Genomic DNA, 24,612 nt, shown 5'->3' with positions numbered 1-24,612 from the left:
GTTTGCAGAGGCTAGAGAGAGGAGTAAGCGAGGTACCGAATGCAATTGCTCTTGGTCGCCGTGGAAGCAATTATTCTGCAGAGGGACCCGTTTACCTCTCAGAAAGAAAAAAGATGGAAACGAGAACGCGTGAGCTGTTCGCGCCAGGTCTTCTCCTCCGTCCATCAGCAACCCCGGTTCTGCCAATCATACGGTGGTGCCCCTGGTTGTGCCGGCGGTACAACCGGCGGCACGGTATAACATACTGCAAATAGCCTAAATACTAAGGTCCTGTTTAGTTCCCACCCTGTAAACGCAAAAATGTAAAATTTTGCGAAAGAATCTTGCTAATTTGAAGTACTAAATGAAGTCTATTTACAAAACTTTTTGCATGGGTGGTCTGTAAAATCGCGAGACGAATCTAATGAGTCTACTGAATCCATGATTGGCAACAGTAATGCTACAGTAATCATCCACTAAATATTAATTAATCATAGATTAATTAGTATCATTAGATTCGTCTCGCGATTTACAACCTATCTGTGCAAAAAGTTTTGTAAATAGACTTCATTTAGTACTTCAAATTGGTAAGATTCTTTTGCAAAAAAATTTTGCAAAAAGAACTAAACACGGCCTAAGGTAGAGAAGAGAGCCACAAAGCGAGTGCGACGCGCCCGTCGCCTACAGAGCCATCCGGTGATCTCGAGAAGAATACGGTCTTTGGTTCTGAGTGTAGTTGTAGGGCTATTTTGTATGTATATAATAGTGTGAGTGAGGTGTGCGTGTACATATATAAACAGATACTATAGTTGTACTCAGATGAGAGGCATAAAAACAATCTTTTCAAACATCAGCTGACATATGCATAGAAGACTAAATTTAGACGACAAAAAAACTAATTACATAATGAGTTTGTAAATCACGAGATGGATCTAATAAATTTAATTAGATCGTGATTAGATACTAAATTGTTATATTAACATATGGTCTAATACTGAATTAATTAGATTTAATAAATTTATCTCGTCATTTATGGATGAAATTTATAATTTATTTTGTAATCAGTTCACGCTTAGTCCTTCAAACGTGTGCTGAAATATTCCACTTGATATTTACGAAATAAACTTTTCGCATAACGCGACCGCTCGAGCTTTCTCCATAGATCTCCTGTCAGTCTGCACCCACTGCGTTTCGTTGTCTGCAGGTGGTTAGAGCAAGTATAATAAGGACTAAGGAGTTCAGAGCTGGCGAAATGTCTATGTGGAAGAGAAAAATTATGAGAGAGAAGACAGCGGGCGACGAGTGAGACGCCAGTTTTCGGTAGACGCATGCACTATTTGGACCCACCACCACTGCTTCCTCCGCTCTCCATTGGTTGATGGGCACGTTTAGTTCCCAAAAATTTTCACCTCGAAATTTGTGTCTCTTCCTTTGGACACGTGTATGGAGTATTAAATATAGTTAAACAATAAAACTAATTGCACAATTTGGACGTACACGGCGAGATGAATCTTTTGAACCTAATTAATGCATGATTAGTCATAAGTGCTACAGTACCGCTTGTGCTAATGATGCGGTCAAATGCCTCAAAAGATTCGTCTCGCGGTTTCCAGGTGAGTTCTGAAATTAGTTTTTTATTTAGTGTCCAAAAAATCCTCCCGACATCTGGTCAAATTGTTGATTTGACAAAAACAAATTTTGATTTGGGAACTAAACGCGCCCGATGTCCCTTTCGTGAAAAAAATAAGCAGCAGCAGCTGAATAGAAAAAGAAGCACCTTGCTCTTAAAACTTAGGAAGGCGACACCCATCCAGTTTCAAAAAAAAAAAAGTGACACCCACCCACATGTGTTCGTCGTCTTGGGAAGGGTGACGAGGTCATGGTCCACCTTGCGCTACGCATCAGACATGACTGGGAAGGGCGATGAACACATGTTGGGCGTTGGCCCAACCCGTTGGTTAAGTTGCATTTACCTATGAAATAATGTATGGGTGTTTAGTTCGCGAAAATAGAAAATATTAAAGTTTAGGGCATTGTAGCACTTTTATTATTATTTGATAATTAATATTTAAATCATAAACTAATTAGGTTTAAAAAATTCATCTCGTTGCTCTATATATATGTCTGAAGATTCGATATGATGAATAATGTAGGAATAATTTTTGAAAACTAAACAGGTGCAGAGTTGTAGATTGGAATGCCGTTCAAAGGCAAGGCGGCGGTGCGTCGCCGGCCGCCGGTGGGCTAGGGATCGGGAGAAATAATGGTGAGCTTGACTCTTGAGCAGGTTGCAAAAACACTTCAATACAATCACCCGTTGCTGGAAGCACAATATCCGATCAGCAAACTGGATCAAGAAATTATCCTAGGCATATAGTAGAGGACTCTTCCCTCAGCGTCAATCTTGAATTGTGAACATTCATGTCTACAATTTAAGATCAATCTTAGTGAAAAGTTCATCACAAAGTTACCAAAAGTGCCACATCAGCTTAACAGCTTGACACTGGAATTACATAATCACTCTTAGTGCACATCATAGTGGACAGTATCATGACATAGTTTTATAGATAACTTACAGCATTAAATAGTGCAATAGTTGTGACATCAAATATGCCATGACTCAACAAAGACCGATCTCACTAGGAAATATCATCCCCATGTCATGATTTGGCAACCGCGCCATGAGAGGGTCATGATGATGACCCGTGTCATCTCTCTCCTCTTAACTCTGTTGCCAAATCAGCAATTTTGTTGATGTGTCTTTAATATCTATGACACTGTTATAACACTAGCACTGAGACTGCCTAAAGACTCCTGATTTCTGCCACGGTTTGCCTCATTCTTTGCATTGTCAACATTTTGTCAGCACAAAAAGGATGCTTCGTATCAAGTATGGAAATCCAAGTGTCTGTATTTTCTATTTTTGCAAAACACAACATAGAACCAACCACTCATAAATGTAGCATCCCTACGAATACACATAAATATACACACGCAACTTTACCCTTATAAGCATCTCCAAGAGACTAAGCCGATCCTCGAGATCAGTGAAGTTACCATTAGCGCTTCGCTATCGACGAGCATGTAGACTAACACTGAAAGAATAGCGCCAATTAAATTCTGAAATAAATAGCACAACCACAAGGAACCTTACCACCCGAGCTACACTCAGTTACAATTGTAAGGGCGTCCGCAATGATTAGCTATTTAGCTAGCTAGGTCCGATGTGGCAACAAAAAAATAGGAGAGAAAGTAGTCACTAGCGACGAGTAAATACAACATCTATCTCACGTAGTCTAAGAATATGTGAGAGGAGCATGTGGATCCAATAGTATAAAATAGTTTTTTTTCTCTCTCACTTCCACATCAGCAGACTAAATAGCTAGTATTAGCTATTACCATTACGTACGCCCTAAGTGTAGTCTAAAGTATAGATATGGTTAATCCAAAATTAATGACAAGAAATTAACATTTTCCGAATCTAGTTTGTATATGGTTCCCTTAATTCGGGTCGGATCGTCCAAAATATAGGCATCATCGAACGCAATCTACGATGGGGAAGAAACCCGCAGACTGCCTCAACGATAAGATACCAGTCTATCTTCCTCAGGATTAAGAAACAAACTGGGAAGGGTGATGAACACAACAAGCAGCCTTAGCTGCTTCAGTATTATCTGACAACCCAAACCCACTTAAATGGTGAAACTAGAAATCAAAATAGAGGAAGACCGGCAGGGCTTTGCTGTTCGAGAGGGCTCTCTAAGAATGGCTTCCATTTACACCATTCCCCTTTTTCCATCCCTCTCAAAGAACGATACAGTTTTAAAGTGTTGTAACATGCAACTAGACACTGACTAATAAACGCAAACAAATAGCAAGTATTTGGATATCAAGAGCAGGAGAGATGAAGATAAACGAAGCTCACATTGACAAAATAAATGCACTAAAACTACAAATAGCACGTATTCGATATCAAGAGCAGAAGAGATGGAGATATAGGAAGCTCACAGTGAAAATTGCTCCATCTGACTGGCCTGGCTCCAGAATAATCTGGCAATTCAAGGCTTCATGTATGTCTTCTTGGTACCTTGCTGACATGAGGCTATGTTTCATCAGTACATCACATGGGATTGCAGGCCATTCAAGACAAGGCATATATAAGAAAAGAAAGTTGTGCACGCAGCATTCCATTCTTGGGCGTTCATATACAAGTATACAATTATACCTATACAGAAAAACAGTACATTCCAATAGCTAATTTTCTTGCTCAATATATCCACAGAGAAAATAACAACCATGGGTATCAACTTTTATCAAGCCAGGGATACTTCAAGTGAGGACTTTTCATGCCATAACAATCCAGGAATTTTCATGCTCAGTATATCCACAGAGAAAATAACAACCATGGGTATCAACTTTTATCAAGCCAGGGATAATTCAAGTGAGGACTTTGCCAGCCATAACAATCCAGGATCGTTCCTTTTCAACACCAGGTAAGTCTCTGCACGCCCAATCTCATCTGAGACGACATCCTCACAGAAGCCGATCAATTCAAGGACCTCCATGGCAGCTGGTTGTGGAGTAAATGGAGATTAAACAATTAGTATGCACTACATTTAAAGACTCTAGTTAGCAATAACAACTGGTAGAGCTAACAGGAGTACCTTTATAGTTTGCTACACTCCTTTGGAAATGTGGATTGGACTGCAGATGTGGCAAATGAGAGGATTTGTAAGAATTTGCTTTAGCAAATGAATGCTACATCATAATATGCAAGAATAACGAAATTAAAAACAGCCAACCATACCTTACGCAAACTCTTATACTTAATATCGTTTGGGTGCTCTATCACATTCTTGATAATCCTAAAAAGTGTTTGAATAGCAGAATCTGCCTCTGTAGGTGTTGCTTGCAACCGGAGCATTTCAATGGACTTCTGGAGTCGTGCACAGAGGGCTGCCACGGGTTCTTCAATCCTTTGCAGCTCATTGCTGTTTAAATCACAAAAATGATCGTCAGGATCAGGTTCCGAATTCAAAACTGTGGAGTTTCTACTCTGCTCTGTTATCACTTGTGTCTCATCTCCAGATTTTGGAACAATTAGACAGGTAGTTTCATCAGGATCAGGTTCTTCACCATGCTTCCCATCGATGACCAACTTCTGGTTGACAACAGTATTTAAGGAATCATCAAGGTCAGGCTCAGACTTAAAAACTGTGATGTTGTTTGTCAGTTCACTATCCACCTCCATCTTGTTTCCAGATTCCAGAACGCATCCATTAGCACCATCATCAGGATCAGGTTCGCTATGGTGTCCTCCATCAAACCTCAGCTCCTGATTCAGAATATTAACATTTTGGGAGTCATCAGGATCAGGTTCTAGGCAACCAAAAGAACTTTGCTTGCCAACATCATTAGGCTCAGAGTAGCCAATAGTATTTGGTCCTGCCGCTGATCTAGAACCCATTGCTGAATCAATATGCATAGCATCATCTGGATCGGGCTCTACCTTCACAGTTCCCTGAACAAAATCTTGAGGAACATCAACTGGATTATATTCAGTTTCAGTGCCTGATACATGGTTCTCCTTTGCAGATGCATTTAAGAAACGCTGATAAGCAGCAGCACCAGACAATGCACGAGCACTAGCCAGCGAACCTAACTCTCCCCCAAGCCTGTGACCAGCAACAGTTATACCTGGTTCCAGAACAAATTCATCTTCATAAGAATCAAAGACTTTGCGACCATTCAACATATGACCTCTAGACTTGGTCCAGTCCAACGAAGCAGCTTCCTCATTTAACTGCCACAAGATAAAATCAAATGTAAAGAGATGGCAACCGAACATGATCGGAGCATCTGCGAAAAATTACCTGCTTATTAAGAGCAAAAAAGTTTGCATCGTGCTCAGAGTGCACCATATGCGCCTGGAATTGAAATATAGGCACTCAGCGTAATGTACAGAAGGCCCAATACAGTGAACAAAAACCATATGGAAATCTTTAGCGAAGCCAAAAATTACATACAAGTTCATGAAGTAGAGTCTTCTTGATACTTTCATACTTCCGGAATCCCTTCAAGTCATCTGTTCGTAGGCGAAGAGATATTTCCTCCCCCATGTTCTGCATGAATAATAAGATTGTAAGAATATTCTCAAAAACTAGTGTTTGACCATTTTTTTCTATAATATACGTATTGTAATGGCTTATGCTCACCTTATTGAAGCCTAAAATGCATTTCGGACTGACTCCTACATATCCGACAGGAGCCATTTCAGTCATGATTCCAACTCGCCATTTATGCTTAGAACATCAGCAACAAAGTCAGAAAGGGATGAAACTCCATTAAGAGATAGGATTAATTCTTGGAGATCATTACCTTGTTCATGATCGCAATTATACCAGGGTCACATGCAAGCATGTGCATTCTTTTCAGGGCTTCCGAAGGTGGAGGATTCAGCTGGCGGAGGAAAGGAAAGCAAACAGGTACAACAGCTTAAATCAAAACTGACTCACAGCACATCCAGGATCATATCATACATATTAGAGATGTGTGTACTTGTACTACCATGCCCTAGAGATATAGTGGCATGAAATTGAAAAGGTTTTACAACCGACACTATTTTATATTGGACACTAGAACAATTAGCTCAATTTTTTGTTCAGCTTTCAGTCTTTGCAAGTGGACCTAGACAGAACATTGTGCAAACATGTGTCTCATGTATCTCCTCAAACCAATAGCCGATATAAAAAATGCATACTGCTCAGATGAACTAAATGGGGGGGGGGGGGGGGGGGAGTGCCATAATTCAAGCAGGGCACTGTTTCTGAGATTATTATCGGAGGGATCCATTTCCTGTAGCCTACAGAGTAGGTGGGAGCGGGGGTTGGCTAACCTCAATCCCAGGCAAGTGAAGTGTACGAAAATCACAGAAGATATATTGTCCCTGGGGAAGTTTGAGTGAAATCTGTGGCCTGCCTGTTGACCGTTGTCTAAGCCGCTGTTCTTCCTCATCAAATCCAATTATACGTAGATTTCGTCTTTTGCCATTGTCAGATACTTCCTCGATTTCATCATCAAAAACACCCATCATTCTAATAGGTTTTCCCTGTAACAAGAAAAACTTCAGTCACAGTGATTTCAACAGCCAGCTGTCATTACAATATCCACTAGCAAGTACAATGGGTGTGTGAAATGTTGCATGCCTAGCCACAGCTTACCTCACTAATAGCCGCTTCATTCAGTGTCAGGCTTGAATGTGGATCCGAAAATGGTGTGACCAACTTGGAGCCTTTGTTTGTAGATTGTGGCACAATTAGCTTCAATGTATCAGGCTTAACACTAGTCAAATCCTGCAGCAGTTGCCCAAATTCTTTCACCGTGCAGCTTGGATCTGCATCCACATCAAGCTGTCTGCCCCTCCAGGTGACGGAAATTCGAGCTATTCTGCTATCTTCCATCTTGTTCCTGATGCAAGACCACCTTATGCTATCAATTTCATGGATTACCCAAAAAGAATGTGGTGATGCTAATTATCACGTTATCCGTTCGGTCCCCTCAAACAAAAAGGTTATCAGTTCGGCAAGGAAGCTAGATAATTACTTAATTAGGCGTGAAAGAGCTAGAAATCTCAAGAGAAATATAAACACCCGGGCTCAATCATGATTAATGAACCGAGATGGGCAAACCAGATTTATATCTAAATTATTTTTAGACTGTTTTTAACCTCACATTCACATATTCTGTCAGTAGCAAAATGAGGAGTTCGAGAATTTCATCGAGCCTTCAACCAACCAAAAGAGGGGCAATTATACACAACTACAGCGACCTTTGCATCACAGCAAGGAACCACCATAGAAATACATTCACTAATCTCTCGATCCAAATTATTGCCCAAAGTTCTCAAAAAAAATATCCCCAAAGGTAACCCCAATTCGATCGAAATAGCGAAATTCGTCTCCCAGGAACAACCATCCGGGCCAACATGAGCCACAGAATCTGCCGGTGATCCGACAAAACCGAACAAACAAAGAGCGAATCGAGCTTGCGGGCGCAAGCAATTGAGCAGCCAAGGACGCACCTAGACAGACGCTCCCCGTCGTCGAGCGCGTGAACCAGCCGGTGGAGGAAGGGGAAACCGGGTCGGGTCGCTTCCAGATGTGGGGCAGTTTGATCGGCCTCGCCGGCCTTGGAGGCCGGATACTTGTAGGCCACCGGAACGTTCAAGAACGCGGCGTCGACGGCGGCGGCGGCAGGCCCAGCAGCTACGCGCGCGATGACGGCTGACGAGGCGTGAGTCGTGACGGGGCGGGGTTGGTTTATGAGCACGCCGCCGTTCTCGTTCCGTCGAGTCGATTGCGTCAGGGCTGACGGACAACAGTTTACGCAACGACTGTCCTGAAGGGCGCCTTCTCCTTCCGTTTGTGCAATTTCCTTGTATGAAATTCGCATGGGGTAGTAGAGTCATCCGGGTGCAAATAGATGAACCTTAGATGCACTATATAGGCTGTATTTAGTTGGCAAAATTTTTTGCCCTAGGTATCACATCGGACATTTCACCAGATGTCGGAAGAAATTTTTGAACACTAATTAAAAAATAATTTCATAACTCGTCTAGAAACCGCGAGACGAATCTTTCGAGACTAATTAATCAATCATTGGTAAAAGTGGGTTACTGTAGCACTTATAGCTAATTATTACTAATTAAGCTCAAAAGATTTGTCTCGTCGTGTACATCTAAACTATGCAATTAGTTTTTCGTTTCAACTACATTTAGTACTCCATCCATGTGTCCAAAGAGTGGCCCAAAAATTTTTGGCAAAAAATTTTGGAAACTAAACACGCACATATATTTGAATTAAAGAAAGTTGGAGGTGCACTAAAGATTAACCATTTACACCCCTAACAGTAGTAAATGGTGTTCTACACTGAATTTTGCAAATTTTATCGGGTCTGTAACTGCATGGCGAGTTGGAAAGTAACTGGAAGCAAATTCAAGCTGAAACTCAGAGAGATCCAAAGAAGGTACAGTTAAATTTTTATCGGAATGAAATCATTTTCGTTAGGGCACAAGATTGACAGAGTTGCGGATACACATTGCTAGTTGATGGTTTCAATATCGACACTACAGTTTTAGCTGCATATTCAACCAAATCTCTTCTATGCTTTTGATCACCCTTTTTTTTCCCTTAACATGTTCTTGCTCCGTTTTTTAGTTCTCAGAATGGCGATGGCCTTGACGAGGATCAGGATCATAGTAAGTTCATTCACTCACGATCCTTCGTTCCACAGTTTATTGATAGCTTCATTATGAGGATCAGGATCATAGTAAGTTCACTCACGATCCTCCAAATCCGAAGCAGATGAAACCCCACAGGTACCCGACGAGTTGCGAGACTTGGAGAACCATGTATAGATTGGCTGGACATATGAAGTGATATTTATTTTTTTGGAAAGATTTGAAGTGATAATTTTCAGTTCAAATGAAAATGCTTAGCAGTTTCACTGTATCTATGTATCAACTACCTTAGGAAGCACCAGTACACCAGCTAGCAAAACAGTAAGGACCCTAAAGCTACATCATCTTAGAGCAAGTATTATAAGTAATTGTATGTCGGATGAGTTGATGTAGAGGAGAGAGTGGGCGTCTCGCGACACACCCGCGGCAATCGGCTAAGAGGCACTGGCCCGCCTACTATTGGCCGAGCTCGCTACTGGGCATTAAATCTAGCAGACCCCACCACTATCACAGCGCTCTCTCTCTCTCTCAAGCAAGCGGGTGCATCTGTTAACCTTACTCTTAGTTTTTCATAGGTTAGATTAGATTAGATCCACATGTAAACAATAGGCATAGTACACTTGAGTTAAGATGTTGCGGTTTACCTGTTTAGCAATTGCAGTTGTTTTCAGGCCCAGTTTAGTTCCCAAATTTTTTTCTACACTACAGTAATTTTGAACATTTGACCACTAATTATGAGTATTAAATGTGAATAACTAATAAAACTCATTCCATAACCTCGGGTAAAATTGCGAGACGAATCTAATGAATCTAATTATGCAACGATTAGATAATGTCATGCTACAATAAACAATATCTTATGATTATTTAATTAGGCTTGATAGATTGGTCTCGCGATTTCCCTTCCATCTGTGTAATTAGTTTTATAATTCTCCTAATTAATATTGTAAAATTTTCTAAAAAATTTGCCCAAATTTTTTTGGAACTAAACGCGCCCTCAGTAATACCAACATCATCATCATGTTACTGAATATATAAGTTTTCAAACCTTAGATCGTGTACCTATCTCAGTTCCCGTAGACTGTTCCACCTAGGTCCCCAAGTGCAGGGACCAGGTACTGATTCCGTCCCCGCTAAAAAGCAAAGGATCATTCTTTCGCTTCCTCTTTTTTCTATCAGCATCCAGCTAAATACGCTGTTTTTTTGCAACATGAGTTTTACCCTATCGTCATCTTCTTTTATCTTCTCTTTTATTTTTCAGGTACTCGTAACTTCAGATCTGAAGCGTGATTGTCGGTCCTGTTTAGTTCCAAAAAAAATTGTAGTGTACCCATCACATCGAATCTTTGGACACATATATGGAGTATTAAATGTAGTTGGAAAAAACTAATTATACAGTCTAACTGATTAGCACGAGCTGAATCTTTTAAACATAATTAGTCTATAATTAGACATCATTTGACAAGTAACAACGAAATGTACTACAGTACCAAAACTCAAAATTTTTCACCAACTAAACACATGCTGAAAACATCAGTCGCCATTTTGTAAACTACACGTACGAGTATGTTAGCTTCGCTTCCTTTCAGAAGCTTCCTGCAAGTTGCGTAGCCGGAGACCGGGTCTGCTCTTTGTACCGCCGCGAAATGGTGGGAGTTAAATTCCATAGATTTTGGAAATTATTACAATCACGACAAGTAATACGATTAGAGAGCTCCCCATTCAAATTGAGAACACGCCATAAAAAGTTTCTTTAGAAGAAACAGTATAAAAGTTTGTGCATGCCGTGTACTCTGGACTCTTCCTTTTTTTCTCCTTTTTTCCAAAACCAAATGGCGCGTTTAGTTCCCAAACTATTTTTTTTGTCAAATCAACAGTTTGACCAGATGTCGGAAGGATTTTTCGGACACTAATTAAAAAACTAATTTCAGAACTCATCTGGAAACCGCGAGACGAATCTTTTGAGGCCTTTGACTGCATCATTAGCACAAGTGGGTTACTGTAGCACTTATGGCTAATCATACACTAATTAGGCTCAAAAGATTAATCTCACCGTGTACATTCAAACTGTGCAATTAGTTTTGTTGTTTAACTACATTTAGTACTCCATACACGTGTCCAAAGGAAGAGACACAAATTTGGAGTTGAAAATTTTTGGAACTAAACGCGCCGAAAACCTCTCGCGCGTTACTCCGTACGAGTTACAACAGTTATTATAGCAAGCAACACACGAGCTCGCTCGTCGATGAACCTGCCAACTGCCCATCTCTATCTCTACTACTAAAAAAACACGTAACTCATCGTCCACCAGCGGGACCATGGCTCGCTCCGCACTAGCGCCCTCCCGCAACGCTCGCACGCCTACCACCCCGCCCCCTTCCGCACCTGCGCTCCACCGTCGATCTGAACCCCCCTCCCTCCGCCCCACCGCGCACTGCTGTCGCCCTCCGCCAGCGCTCGCCATCACCGATACCATATCCCCTCGCGAAGGCCCAAGGGCCAAGACCCGCGAGCCGCGGCCCTCCCCCTCCTCTACGACCGACCCGAGTCGCGGCCCCTCGGCATCCGCCTTCTTCGCCGCGAGCCGCGGCCCCCTCCTCTGGCATGCCGCGGGAGCCTCTTCGATGCCCCGCAGCTAGGGCGCGAGTAAAGATGGCAACGGGTATGAATTATCCGCGTACCCGCGGATAGTAAACCCGACGGGCGCGGGTACGGGTTTAAATTTGTGCCCACGGGTACGGGCACGGGTCTGACTTTAAACCCGATGGGTATCTGCTCGCGGGCATGAAAAAATGATATCCGCACCCGTAAATCCGCCAACCCGCTTTAGAAGCTGACATGTGGGGTCAAAAATTCCAGGATATATAAATTCGAATTAGGGTTTCCCCATCCCACCCACCTCTCCTCCTCAGATCCACTCCTGACCGCCACCTCCTACTGCCCCTGGCGGCGGCGCCCAGGAGGCCCCGCCGCTGCCCCCTTCCAGGCGCCTGCGTGAGCGGCGCGCCACCCCCTCGGCTCCTCTTCGGCCCAACTAGTGCCGCCGTCTCCTCCTCCTCCCTGGCTGGGTACGGGTGCCGCTGCCCTCCTCCCACCTCCCCCTGGCGGCGGCGCCCAGGAGGCCCCACTGCTGCCCCCTTCCAGGCGCCTGCGTGAGCGACGCGCCACCCCCTCGGCTCCTCTTCGGCCCAGCTAGTGCCGCCGTCTCCTCCTCCTCCTCCTCCCTGCTGGGTGCGGGCGCCGCTGCCCTCCTCCCTGCTGGGGTATGGGTGGTGCCGCCGCCGCCTCCTCCCTGCGGGATGCGGGCACCGCCTCCTCCTCCAGTCCTCTCCTCCATGCGGGCGCCGCCACCTTCCTCCCTGCCGGCGATGGAGCCCCTCCGGCCTCCAAATGCACACGCCGCCATCCCCTCCTCCAGACCGCACGCCGCCGCCGTCCCCCTTCCTTCTCCCAGGAACCGTGCTCGCGCCGGATTCCCCCGGCCGCCCGGCACCCATCTGCTGGTACACGGGTGTGCCCGTGGGCACGGGATACCCGCGGATAGCGGGTTCGGGCATGATTTTGTGACCGTTGCGGGTGGCGGGCGCGGATACGGGCATGGATGTTGTGTCGCGGGTACGGGTATATGAAACAGGTATCCGCGCGGATAAAATCCATTGCCATCCCTAGGCGCAAGCCGCGGGCCCCTCGGCACCCCTCTCATACGCAGCGAGCCACGGACCCCCTCCTCCGCCGCGCCGCCGGAGGGACTCCTGCACCGCCGCCACGACGGCGTCTAACTCAAAGGACATGCAGCAGTTGAGCAAGGCGCTCAACAATATCACTGTCGGTACTCTGAAGTAGGGATACTCACTTCTACTGCAACAAGGCAGGACTCGCATAGTCATCCGCGACTAACGCCATAAGGGCGGAGCAGCCGGGCCCCACGGGTCAGGCTCCTACCTCACCAGGCCAATGGCCCCGGACCCACTCCCAGCTCTGGGACGGGTCCGGCGACGCCACGTGTCCCCGAGGAGGGAAAGCTCTGAACCAACAGCCGGGGGCCCGGACCCATAAGGGTCCGGGACCCCCCCCTGCGACTGTCCGAACCTCCATGCACATAGAACCAGCATACCGCCGGGGGGTCTGGAGGCTCCACGTGTCCTGCAGGTACGGGTGCGGGCGCGGGTCTTCCACTAGAAGGCTCGCCCACCCACCACATTCAATGCGGGTGGTTGAGGCGTGCTCTGCCACCGCGGCACGCGGGGCAGCCTTTGTCAGGTCTCACTGCAGACCGCGTTTTACCGATGTACACAGTGCAGCCACCTGTGCCACACCCGCGCAGAGCCCGTCTGCCGCATTAATGGGATACGATGGCACAACACTTTTCCATCATGCCGCCTACGCCGCCAGCTACACGGCCCGTTCAGCTACGTGGCAGGCGACGCCGCTAGCTACGCCTGGCGCCGTTTCGACAAGACAGCGCCTGGACATGCTGAACGGGGGATTCCAAGAGCAGGCAAGTAAATCCAGGAGAGAGATCTCCTTCGCCTGCGACGCCATAATGTATGAACAGTACATTATTTTATACTATATCGTTGGGCCCACTTGTCGGGGACCCAGCAGCCATGTACGCGCCTCCCTTGAGATATAAAGGGGAGGCTCTCGCTCCACAGGACTCTCGGAAAGCGCTCAAGCGCTCAAGCTCTCTCAAGCTATCCAGAGCACACTCAGACGCACGCGGGACTCCGCTCCAAACTCTTCAGTCTAGAGTAATACAGCACACAGTGGACGTAGGGTATTACGCTCCGGCGGCCCGAACCACTCTAAATCCGGTGTGTTCATCGTGTTCTTGGTGTTCTTGAGCGAGATCGAACTAGTCCTAGCTAACCCCCGAGTACTCACCCTCTGGGCTTAGGCGGGTGCATTCCGCCACCCGGCTGTGGTTTGCCATACCACGACATTTGGCGCGCCATGTAGGGGGATTTAGCTGGTCACAGTTCATCTCTTCCTCGTCTCCATGGTTCGTGTGGACGACGTGGAGATGACAGAGGGCATGGCATCGTCCATGCTACACGCCTCTCGCCTTCATGCTCCAGGGGCAACCGTGCCTGTGGAGCAGCCACCGTCGGCGGCGGCGCGTGCTGCTCGCCGGCAATAGTCAGGGCGCCCGTCAAGGTCCCCCTCACAAGCTGCGAGCGGCAGAGCGCTGGCGGCGGCTAGGGAGGTGCTTCGCAACCCCCCGGCTGCTGCAGTCTCGCCAGACGCCCTGAGGCAGTAGCGGGATGACGTTGACCATCTCCTCCATCTGGCTCAGGCCTCCCCCAGTTCTGCAAGGACTGGGGGACGACCTCCGCCTGGCAATGCGGTGGTACCCTACCACCGGCGCCAGGGCGGTGCGTCGGCATCCGTGCGCTCCCCCATAGTGAGGGGTGCACGAACAGAAGACCTGCGGGCGGAGCTCAACCGCAGGCGTGCGGGTGAGGATACCCGCATCTCCGTGGAGAGGGCGCGAGAGCGCCGTCTCAACATTGAGGGCCGCAACCTCAACGCCGTCTTGGACATGGCAGCGCCCAAGCCTCCGGTGAACACCCGGATACAGGTGGGTACCCCGGTGGCTGGGGTGGGCTACGCTGCGCTGTCAGATCACCTCCGCGCAGTGGCATGGCCGTCCAAGTTCCGCCCGCACCTGCCGGAGAAGTACGACGGCACCACTAACCCGTCGGAATTCCTGCAGGTGTACGTTATCGCCATCACAGCAGCTGGTGGTAATAGCACTGTCATGGCGAGCTACTTTCATGTAGCCTTGACCGGGCCAGCCCAGACTTGGCTCATGAACCTTACTCCTGGGACGATACAGTCCTGGGAAGAGCTCTGTGCGAGGTTCATGGCGAACTTCGCCAGTGCGTACCAGCAGCATGGTGTGGAGGCTCACCTCCACGCCGTGAGGTAGAAGCCCGGGGAGACGCTCCGGGCATTCATCTCGCGCTTCACCAAGGTACGGGGTACCAATCCTCGTATCTCTAACGCATCTATTATCACCGCTTTCCGACAGAGGGTACGTGATGAGAAGATGCTCGAGAAGCTGGCGACGCACGAGGTGGAAAGCGTTACCACGCTTTTCTCCCTGGCAGACAAGTGTGTCAGGGCCGCTGAGGGCCGCGCATGGCACTCAGCCCCCCAAGACGGAGACGCCAAAGCTGGTGGCTCCGGTGCTACCGCTCAGGGCGGTGACAAGAAGAAGAAGAAGAACAAAAACTAGAGTCGCGGGGAGCCGCAACCTGGCGGACCAGCCGTCGCAGCAGCGTCACCGGCTGCAGCAGCACCAGCTGCTGCGGCAGCGGCTGGGGGCCAGAATGCGCATGGCAAACGCCCACGCCAGAAAGGTGGCAGCGGAGGTTCGTGCCCAGTGCATCCCACCGCTCGCCACAGCGCCGCTGACTGTCACGTAATGTACGGCGGAAGCTGGGAGCTTGTCTCCCGGCGGGACGTGAAGACCCTTCACCGTGAAGTCCTTTCGGTGAAGCCGGGGGTCCCGAAGGCAGCGCCGCACCAAAGGTGGATGAACACCACCATCTCATTCGGGCCATCCGACTACCCGGAGAACATGGCCGGGGCTGGTGTACTACCTCGAGTCACCGCCCCCGTCATATCAAACGTCAGGCTCTATCACGTGCTGATAGACGGTGGGGCTGGCCTCAACGTCATCAGCTATGCAGCGTTCAAGCAGCTGCAGATCCCGGAGTCCAAGCTGACTCCCTCTCGCCCATTCTCCGGAGTGGGCCCACATCCGTTGTTTCCTCTGGGGAGCATCAAACTGCCGGTCACGTTCGGGACCGAGGAGAACTTCCGCACAGAGAGCGTTCAGTTCGATGTTGCGGAGGTGAACCTCCCGTTCAACGCCATCATTGGCCGGCCGGCACTCTATCGCTTCATGGCCATTGCCCATTACGGGTATTTGGTCTTGAAGATGCCTTCCCCTGCCGGTGTCCTCACCGTGCGGGGTGACCGCACCGCTGCCGTCACTGCAGTTGAGAGACTGCATGCTCTGGCGACAGAGACTGCACGTTCCGAGGAGGACCCATCCACCTCGCAACCCAGGGCGCCTGCAAAGGCTCCCAGGGTTCAGCCATCTGATCCGGACGATGTTCCCATGAAGACGGTGCAGATCGGAGCGGACTCCTCCAGGACCACCCGCATCGCGGGAAACCTGGAGGAGAAATAGGAAGACGCGCTCATCGCTTTCCTCCGGGCAAATGTGGATGTGTTCGCCTGGGAACCGTCACAGATGCCCGGGATCCACAGGGAAGTGATCGAGCACAATCTGAGGATCTACCCCGACGCCACGCCGGTGCGCCAGAAACCTCAGAAGCAGTCCGTGGAGCGGCAGAACTTCATCCGTGAAGAAGTCCGCAAGCTCCTACACGCTGGCTTCATCGAGGAGGTCCACCACCCCGAGTGGTTGGCCAATCCGGTCGTCGTCCCAAAGGCCAATGGGAAGCATCGGATGTGCATCGACTACACTAGCCTCAACAAGGCATGTCCTAGAGACCCCTATCCTCTTCCACGTATCAACCAGATCGTGGACTCCACCTCCGGGTGTGACCTTTTGTCTTTCCTAGATGCATACTCTGGTTTCCACCAGATTCAGATGTCTAGAGAGGATAGGAAGCATACTGCTTTTGTAACAGTAGATGGGCTTTATTGCTATATTGTCATGCCATATGGTCTGAGGAATGCCTTACCCACGTTTGTACGGGCTATGAACAAAACATTTTGTAATCTAATTAGAGATATTGTTGAGGTGTATGTCGATGACATTGTGGTCAAGACTAAGGTAGGGTCAACACTAGTGGAGGACCTGTCCCTCGTCTTCGACCGACTGCGCGCCACGTGCACGAAGCTGAATCCCGAGAAATGCATCTTCAGCGTCTCGGCAGGGAAGCTACTGGGTTTCCTGGTCTCACATCGAGGCATCGAAGCAAACCCAGCCAAGATCAAGGCGATCGAGGCGATGAGGCCTCCTGGCCGCATCAAGGACGTCCAGAAGCTTACTAGATCTCTCGCCGCTCTTAGCCGCTTCATATCGAGGCTGGCTGAGAGGGCCCTCCCTTTCTTCAAGCTGTTGAGAAGGTCCGGTCCATTCTCTTGGACCACAGAGGCTGCGCAAGCCTTCCAGGAGCTGAAGCGGCATCTCACCTCGCTGCCAGTATTGGTGGCTCCAGAGCCCGGTGAGACGTTGTTTCTGTATCTTGCTGCGTCTGCAGAAGCGGTCAGCATGGTGCTGGTCACCGAGAGGACGGAGCAAGCTCGCCAGGGGGACACCAGGGTCTCCCCGGCCAAGGATGGTGAGCCGGACCCCGGACATGGGGGCCCGTCAGCCTCACCTCTATCTGAAGGTCCGGACCCCGGACAAGGGGGTCCGGAGGAGCCTCGTCCCAGTGGGAACCCAGAACCGCTGGGGGCCCAAAGGACCTGATGTGGTGGAAAAAGATGAACTGGACCCGGTCGCCAGGGTCCGGACCGTCCAGAAGCCGGTCTACTACATCAGTGAAGTCCTCCACGAGATAAAGGCCAGGTATCTGGAGACGCATAAGCTTATCTATGCCATACTTATTGCGTCCAGAAAACTGCGCCGCTACTTTCAGGCACACCGAGTTGTTGTAGTGACCTCTTACCCACTGAGAGCGATCCTACACAAAACCAACGCCACAGGCAATATCGCCAAGTGGGCAGCAGAGTTGGCTGAGTTCCAACTGGACTTCCAGCCTCGCCATGCGGTCAAAAGCCAAATCCTAGCTGACTTCATAGCAGAATGGACTCCTTCCCCAAGCAATTCTGGGGGTCCGGACTTCAACGCCGGACCCCCGGAGCCGGAAATCAGGACACCAGTCTTCACCGAGCCCCACCGGACACTCTTCTTCAACAGGTCCGTCCGCAAAAAGTGGGCCGGAGCTGGGGTGGTCCTCATCGACCCAAACGGAGATCAGCTGAAGTACATGGTGCACCTTGAGTTCAAGGCCACCAACAACATGACAGAGCACGAAGCTCTGATCTTTGGCCTGACACAAGCCCTGTCTCTGGGGGTCCGGCAGCTTCTGGTGAAGGGGGACTCTCAGCTAATCATCAAGCAGATCCGAGGGGATTGCAGCTGCAACAATCCCCAGCTCGCAGCATACCTCATCCACGTGAGGAAGCTCGAGAAGGATTTCGACGCCTTGGAACTGCAACATATTCCCCGCGAACTCAACTCAGCAGCAGATGATCTCTACCTGGGCATACGTGCCCGAGGGCGTCTTCGAAAGACGGCTGCTGAGACCTACCGCCCAACCTGCCAAAGTGGGTGAAGGGGATCAAGCTAACACCTCGAAGTTAGCGGACTCGGCGGTATTCCACCTGTGGTGCCCGCCGTGGGTTGTGAGCTCTGTCGAGGATCCTGGAGACCTCGTCGAGCCACTCCCACCTGCTCAGGGAGCTCCCGATGCATGGATCTCTGAGATCCGGGACTACCTGAAAGATAATATCCTTCCTGATGACGATGTGTCCGCTAAGCGCATAGTATGTTTGGCTAAACACTACGCGGTGGTAGAAGGGGATCTCTACCGTCGTGGCGCCAATGGTATCCTCATGCGGTGCATTTCCTAGGGAGAGGGCCGCGAGTTGCTCGCGGAGATTCATGGAGGCGAGTGTGGAAATCATTCCTCATCTCGCACGCTTGTTGGCAAGGCCTTTCGGCATGGCTTCTACTGGCCGACAGCACTCCAGGATGCGGCTGAGCTGGTAAAGTCCTGCAAAGCATGCCAGTTCCATGCAAAGCAAATACACACACCAGCTCAAACTCTGCAAATGATCCCGCCCTCAGGGCCATTCGCTGTGTGGGCCGTGGATATCCTGGGGCCATTCCCCCGGGCCATCGGCGGGTACCGGTTCCTCTACGTCGCCATCGACAAGTTCATAAAGTGGCCGGAGGTTACCCCTGTGGTGAACATCACCAAAAAGTCAGCAGTCGCATTCCTTAAGTCCATTGTGTGCAGATTTGGCGTCCCAAACCGCATCATCGCAGACAATGGGACCCAATTCAAAAGCAGACTCTTCCAGGAGTACTGCGAGGACATCGGCATCCAGCTATGCTTTGCGTCCGTGGCACATCCCCGCAGCAATGGTCAGGTTCAGAGAGCGAATGCAGAGATCCTCAAGGGACTCAAGACCCGCACCTACAACTGCTTGAAGAAGCATGGTGCCAAATGGGTTGATGAGCTTCCGTGCGTACTGTGGGGCAACCGGACCACACCCAGCCGAGCCACCGGGGAGACTCCATTCTTCCTGGTCTATGGGACTGAAGCATGCCTTCCCCTAGAAATTCACCTGGGCTCACCCCGGGTCCAGACTTTTGACGAATACATGCATGAACAACAGTGGCGCGACGATGTGGACTTCGTTGACGAACGAAGGTGGTGAGCAACAATCCGAAATGGATGCTACAACCAGGCGCTCAGGCGCTATCATCAACGGTTCGTGCACAGTAGGGAGCTCTGGGCTGGCGACCTCGTCCTAAGGCAGATCCTGAACCGAGCAGGGCTCAACAAACTCTCCCCCAGCTGGGAGGGGCCCTTCAAGGTTACAGAAGTATGCCGGCCCGGATGCGTTCGACTTACCAGAGAAGATGGAGTACCGCTGCCCAACCCATGGAACATAGAGCATCTGCGTAAGTTTTACACTTAGGCAGAGCAGGGAAATGAATTTTTCCTTTGTAATAAGACAGAATCAGCGTGCGGCTCAGAGCGGTTGGGGTCCGCCCTCGTAAACCCGACCTCTGGCATCCATCGCACCATCGGCTAGCATTAACGCGTGGCCCAGAGCGGTAGAGGTATGCCTTCGTAAACCCGGCCTCTGGCATCCATCGCGCAAGCCATGTATATCAAGTTGCAAAGGAAACATTTGCCCAGTTCTGTCTTTGTGTCAAATTTTTATTTCGCATTTCGATTCTCGAAATTTTTCCTTTCTAACCCTCGCGCGGACTTCCACTCTTGTTGCTACAACTAAGATCCGTATTGAGTCGCTGGACTGCCGTACAGATACGGATCCTCTTGCTGCTGGGAGAGGGGTCCAAACCCCTAGGGACCTGCTCTGGAGAGGGGGTGCTTGTTTCCTGGGGTGGTCCGGAGTCCTGTGTAGCCACTCAGCTGGTTCTGTACCCAAAGCCTACACACTCCACCACCCTGTAACGAGTGCTCTAGTACCCGGAGCTGGGTAATTAGGGGCCCGGACCTCGTTCTAGCTCAAGAGTTGGCTTCCTAAGTCCTATACGACATGTCCAGCTCCATATCTCAAAGGATCGAGTGTAGGATCAAGAACACCGACTAGAGGGGGGGTGAATAGGCGGTTTAAAATCTAAAACCAATAACACTAGAGAAATTTAATTAGTAACAAAGGAAAGCCCTATGTCATGCTATTACTATTTCTAGATGGGTTTGCAACCTAGGGTGACAAGACACAAATCAAGCTCTAGTAAAGTAAATTGCTCAAAGTAAAAGCAAGTATTAAAGAGAGCAAGAGAAGTAACCAAGCTTGACACAAGAAATTATCCCGTGGTGTCGATGACTTGCCGGTCACCCCTAATCCACGTTGAGGTGGATTCCAAGAATCAACCGCTCCTCTATCAAGAACCTCTTGATCTTGAGCCGGCTTGAAACAAGGAACCGCTCCACACCTCGATTCCACTAGAGTTGCTCTTCACCACTCCGGTGAGGTGAGCACAAAACCTCTCACAACCGAAATCGGGGCTCCTCAACAATCTCCTTGGAGGTGCTCCACGAAATCCACTTCTCCAAGCCGTCTAGGGAGCGGCAACTCCCAAGAGTAACAAGTTGATGACGCTTGCTTGAAGTTTCCCTAATGCCACAAAGCTCAAACTCTTGATGCAATGCACTAGGAAGCTCTCACACTCTCAAAAATGTAATATCTAAGCAAGTGTGTGTGAGAGAGGGATGCCTTAGCTCTAATGTGTCAAGAATGCTATCCAAATGGCCAAGAGAACCTCCCAATGGCCGGGCATTGGGTATATATAGACACCCCTCAAAAAACTAGCCGTTACTCAGTAAGCTCTCGAACCTAGTCTATTTCAAAACTTTTCAAAACGCCGTTAGCCCTCATGCATGCAACTAGACATTTTGAGCAAAATGGCACTAAAGACCCGTCAAGCATGAGTACATAACCCCTCTTGATAGTACGGCTAACTATCCAATAAATCCGGTCACTTTTCATCCACTAAACGCCCTGTGACCGGTAAAATGCAAAAGCCCTATTTTATACCTTTGCCTTGAGCCCGAGCTTTGCTCATCATCTCCAAAACTCTATACGTTCACACCCAAATATCTTTCATCCGTGAATCAACCTATACTCATCTTCTCAAATGAAATCGTTAATCCACAAACCGTTGTCATTAATTACCAAAACTCGAATTAGGGGCCTAGATGCTTTCAATCTCCCCCTTTTTGGTAATTGATGACAACACTAAATTTTGGAGTGATAAAAGTTTTCAAGTCAACTTTATACACTAGGCATAAGGTGGACTTCGAATTGAACTTTGAAAGAACTTACTCATTTTCTTGAAGATTTCAGAATATGGTATGAATAAATTCACCAAGTTCGATGAGTAGAGAGAACTCCCCCTTGATATGTGCATATAAATTTTCATGAATACCAAGAGCACATATATATATATATTTGAGAATTTTGACAGAGTTTTCCCTACAAGTGGAAATCGAGGCATACAAGATACAATAGATATATGATATGAAAGTTTAGCATGGTTAGCACAACCTCACAACCACAAGATGAACATAAATAGATAAGAGTAGCACAAACTAACATAGTTCATCACACATTACAAACCAAGGTTCAAATCCAAACACAAGTCTCAAATAGAGTTCATGAAAGACACAAATAAAACATGAGAGGCAAGCGGAAGCCGAAAACGAATGATCTCCATAAGAAGTCCATGAGCTCCCCCTAGATCCAAGCACTCCAAAGCTCATTCTCCCCCTTTGGCATCAATTGCCAAGAAAGTCAAACGGCTGGTGGAGGAGGTGGCGGTGGGTAGAACGGCTGGTGCGGATAGAACTCTAGAGGCGGCACTGGAGCTGGAAACACTGAGTAGAAGTGGTCAGTAAACCCTGTGAAAGCTGTGCTGAAGACATCAAAGCGCTGCTCTAGCTGCTCCTGTCTCTGCTCAAGCTGCTCAAACTGCTCAGAAGAGGGCAAATCCTCAAAACGTGAGTCAAGAGCTGCTATATCCGAGTGTAAACTCTCATGAAACCCCTGCATCTGAGCCATCATAGGCTGGAACATTTGCTGCTGCATGTTCTGAAAGTTGAGGTTCATCTGATTCTGCATCTGACTAGCCAACCCCGCAATCTGAGAGGACATGCTCTCCTGCATTGATGCAAAGTATGGGTCAAAATAGCCAGCTGGAGGAGCCCACTGCTGCTGTGCTGGATGATGCGGTGGTGGCATGGCATGCTGAGGTGCAGCTGCTCCCATATGAGCATCATCATCACTATCATCTTGCCCCTGTGCTTCATCATCCATATCATCTCCAGGGAAAGGAGTCAGAGGCCTCAAGAGAAAAGCATTGTCATTCTTAAATGGCCTGAAAGGTGTGTGTTTGCTTTCGCATAACCCTCTGAAACTAGTCTTAACCTTGATGATGGACATAATATATGGAGCAAAATATAAGTTCATTTCCATGTTTAGCCTCAAATCTGCAAGCTGATCCATGATAAGAGCAATGACATTGATTCTATTTCCATTCATGACATGAGATATCACATTCCAATAGTGTCCTCTAATCTTGTCCTTGTTGCCACTCTTAGGCATGAATGTGACTCTAGCAATCTTATTGATCACTGCAGGATGATGCCTCAGACCCTGAGTGCCCCCAAAAGTTCTAGCAATTCCAAGATGTGCAGGCTCATAGAACATGGGATAGTCATTCTCATCTAGAGGGTTTTCTAACACAATATTCATACTTTGCTCACTAGTGATGAGATTATAATCCAATTCATTTGCCTCAGCAAACTGTGCAAATGTAGCACCATAGGTTCTTTTGCCAGTTGTCCACCTAAATGTTTCCTCAACCATATTGATCTCTAGAGTGGCATAGAACTGGCGTATCACAGTTTCATTCCAATCACACCTATGCTGCAGAAAATTAGCTAACCCCATTTGCTGAAATCTATCTACTAGATCAGTCATGACTTGTTGTTGTCTCATGTAGCCTATGTCAATGGTCTGATGTTTGAATACATTTTTCTTAACTAGATGACCAAAGTAAACATCTTTTTGTACCTCGGTTTTGAAAAAAAGAATGTTGGTGTCACGAGGTAAGCTGAATTGATCCACTGCTCTTGCATTGGCATAGCTCTCTGCAGTCCACTGACGGCTAGGTAGATCTAGCCCCATTAAATCTGTAATATCATCATCAACCCCTTCAGTCTCTTCCTCTGAAGACTCATCACCTGCATCTCCTACTGAAGAAGCTGCAGCCATCTCACTGATATTTGGAGCATAGTCCACATCATCCGAGTCATCACTGTCTCTTTGTCTTTTGGAAGACATAGCCTTCTTGATTTTAGAAGCTACCTTGATGATCTTCCGGGGTGGCCTGAGATCAAGATTTAACCATGAGAACAATTACTAAAGCAATAGAATGAATCCTTAATGATATAACTCAATTCAGCACTGATCTGAAAAATCTGATACTAGCGGACCGTCCGCACTTCTGAACGCGGACCGTCCGCGGTTCATGAACTGCCACGGCGGACCGTCCGCGTCCAGCAGGCGGACTGTCCGCGACCCATCTGTTCTGCGCAGGAACACAAAATCGCCCTCATCTTTGATTCATCCACATTTTGAGTTTCGATTCAAATCCACCAACCAAAATTAAACTATAGCATCTCCTCATCACTAGGAATAAGATCCCCCAAGAATTTTCAAGAATCCATGGCCAAAAAATAGATCGGAGCATCTAACCCTAACTCTTTCCAATAAAGAAAACCAAAAACAAGAGTTAGGGATTCATCGAAATACCGAGAGGACATGATGCACAATCTTGAGAAGAGTCCGGGGATGTGCTCGGACCGTCCGGGAACCACTCCAAAAAGGCTTGACCTTGTTGTCTCCCCCACGTGCTTGAGAGAGAAAGAGAGAGACCTTTTTGATGTTTGTGTGCGGTTTGGTGGAGGGGAGTGAGAGGGACATCCAATATAAGTCAAGTCTGGCCGACCCCGCCTTTCTGTCCAGTCGCGGACTGTCCGCGATATCCCGACGGACCGTCCGCCTTTGAAATTTTTACACTGCAACCCAACTGATACTGCCTCTGGTAAAAACTGCCCAGCACAGGCGGACCGTCCGCG

At 48.2% G+C, this 24,612-nt stretch overlaps 2 protein-coding genes across 2 annotated transcripts; both read right to left on the bottom strand.

Moving 5' to 3' along the window:
• Positions 1–4,135: 4,135 nt before the first annotated feature.
• LOC120678401 lies at positions 4,136–8,248 on the bottom strand. Its single transcript, XM_039959582.1, has 10 exons — positions 8,060–8,248; positions 7,200–7,446; positions 6,875–7,087; positions 6,358–6,438; positions 6,195–6,281; positions 6,006–6,101; positions 5,853–5,906; positions 4,787–5,782; positions 4,644–4,683; positions 4,136–4,549 (listed from the first exon to the last, which is right to left on the bottom strand). Exons 2-10 carry the CDS (start codon positions 7,437–7,439, stop codon positions 4,401–4,403), a joined length of 1,956 nt encoding a protein of 651 aa, XP_039815516.1. The 5' UTR covers positions 7,440–7,446; positions 8,060–8,248; the 3' UTR covers positions 4,136–4,400.
• Positions 8,249–12,251: 4,003 nt separating this feature from the next.
• On the bottom strand, positions 12,252–12,623 carry LOC120678227 (ATP-dependent RNA helicase ded1-like). The gene has a single exon (XM_039959372.1). The coding sequence runs from the start codon at positions 12,621–12,623 to the stop codon at positions 12,252–12,254; it is 372 nt and encodes a 123-aa protein (XP_039815306.1).
• Positions 12,624–24,612: the final 11,989 nt, after the last annotated feature.

The sequence above is a fragment of the Panicum virgatum genome, chromosome 6N (genome assembly GCF_016808335.1).
Source record: "Panicum virgatum strain AP13 chromosome 6N, P.virgatum_v5, whole genome shotgun sequence".
Classification (NCBI taxonomy): Eukaryota; Viridiplantae; Streptophyta; class Magnoliopsida; order Poales; family Poaceae; genus Panicum; species Panicum virgatum.
Note: the sequence above shows the minus strand (reverse complement) of the source record. Positions and strands in the feature narration are given on the sequence as shown.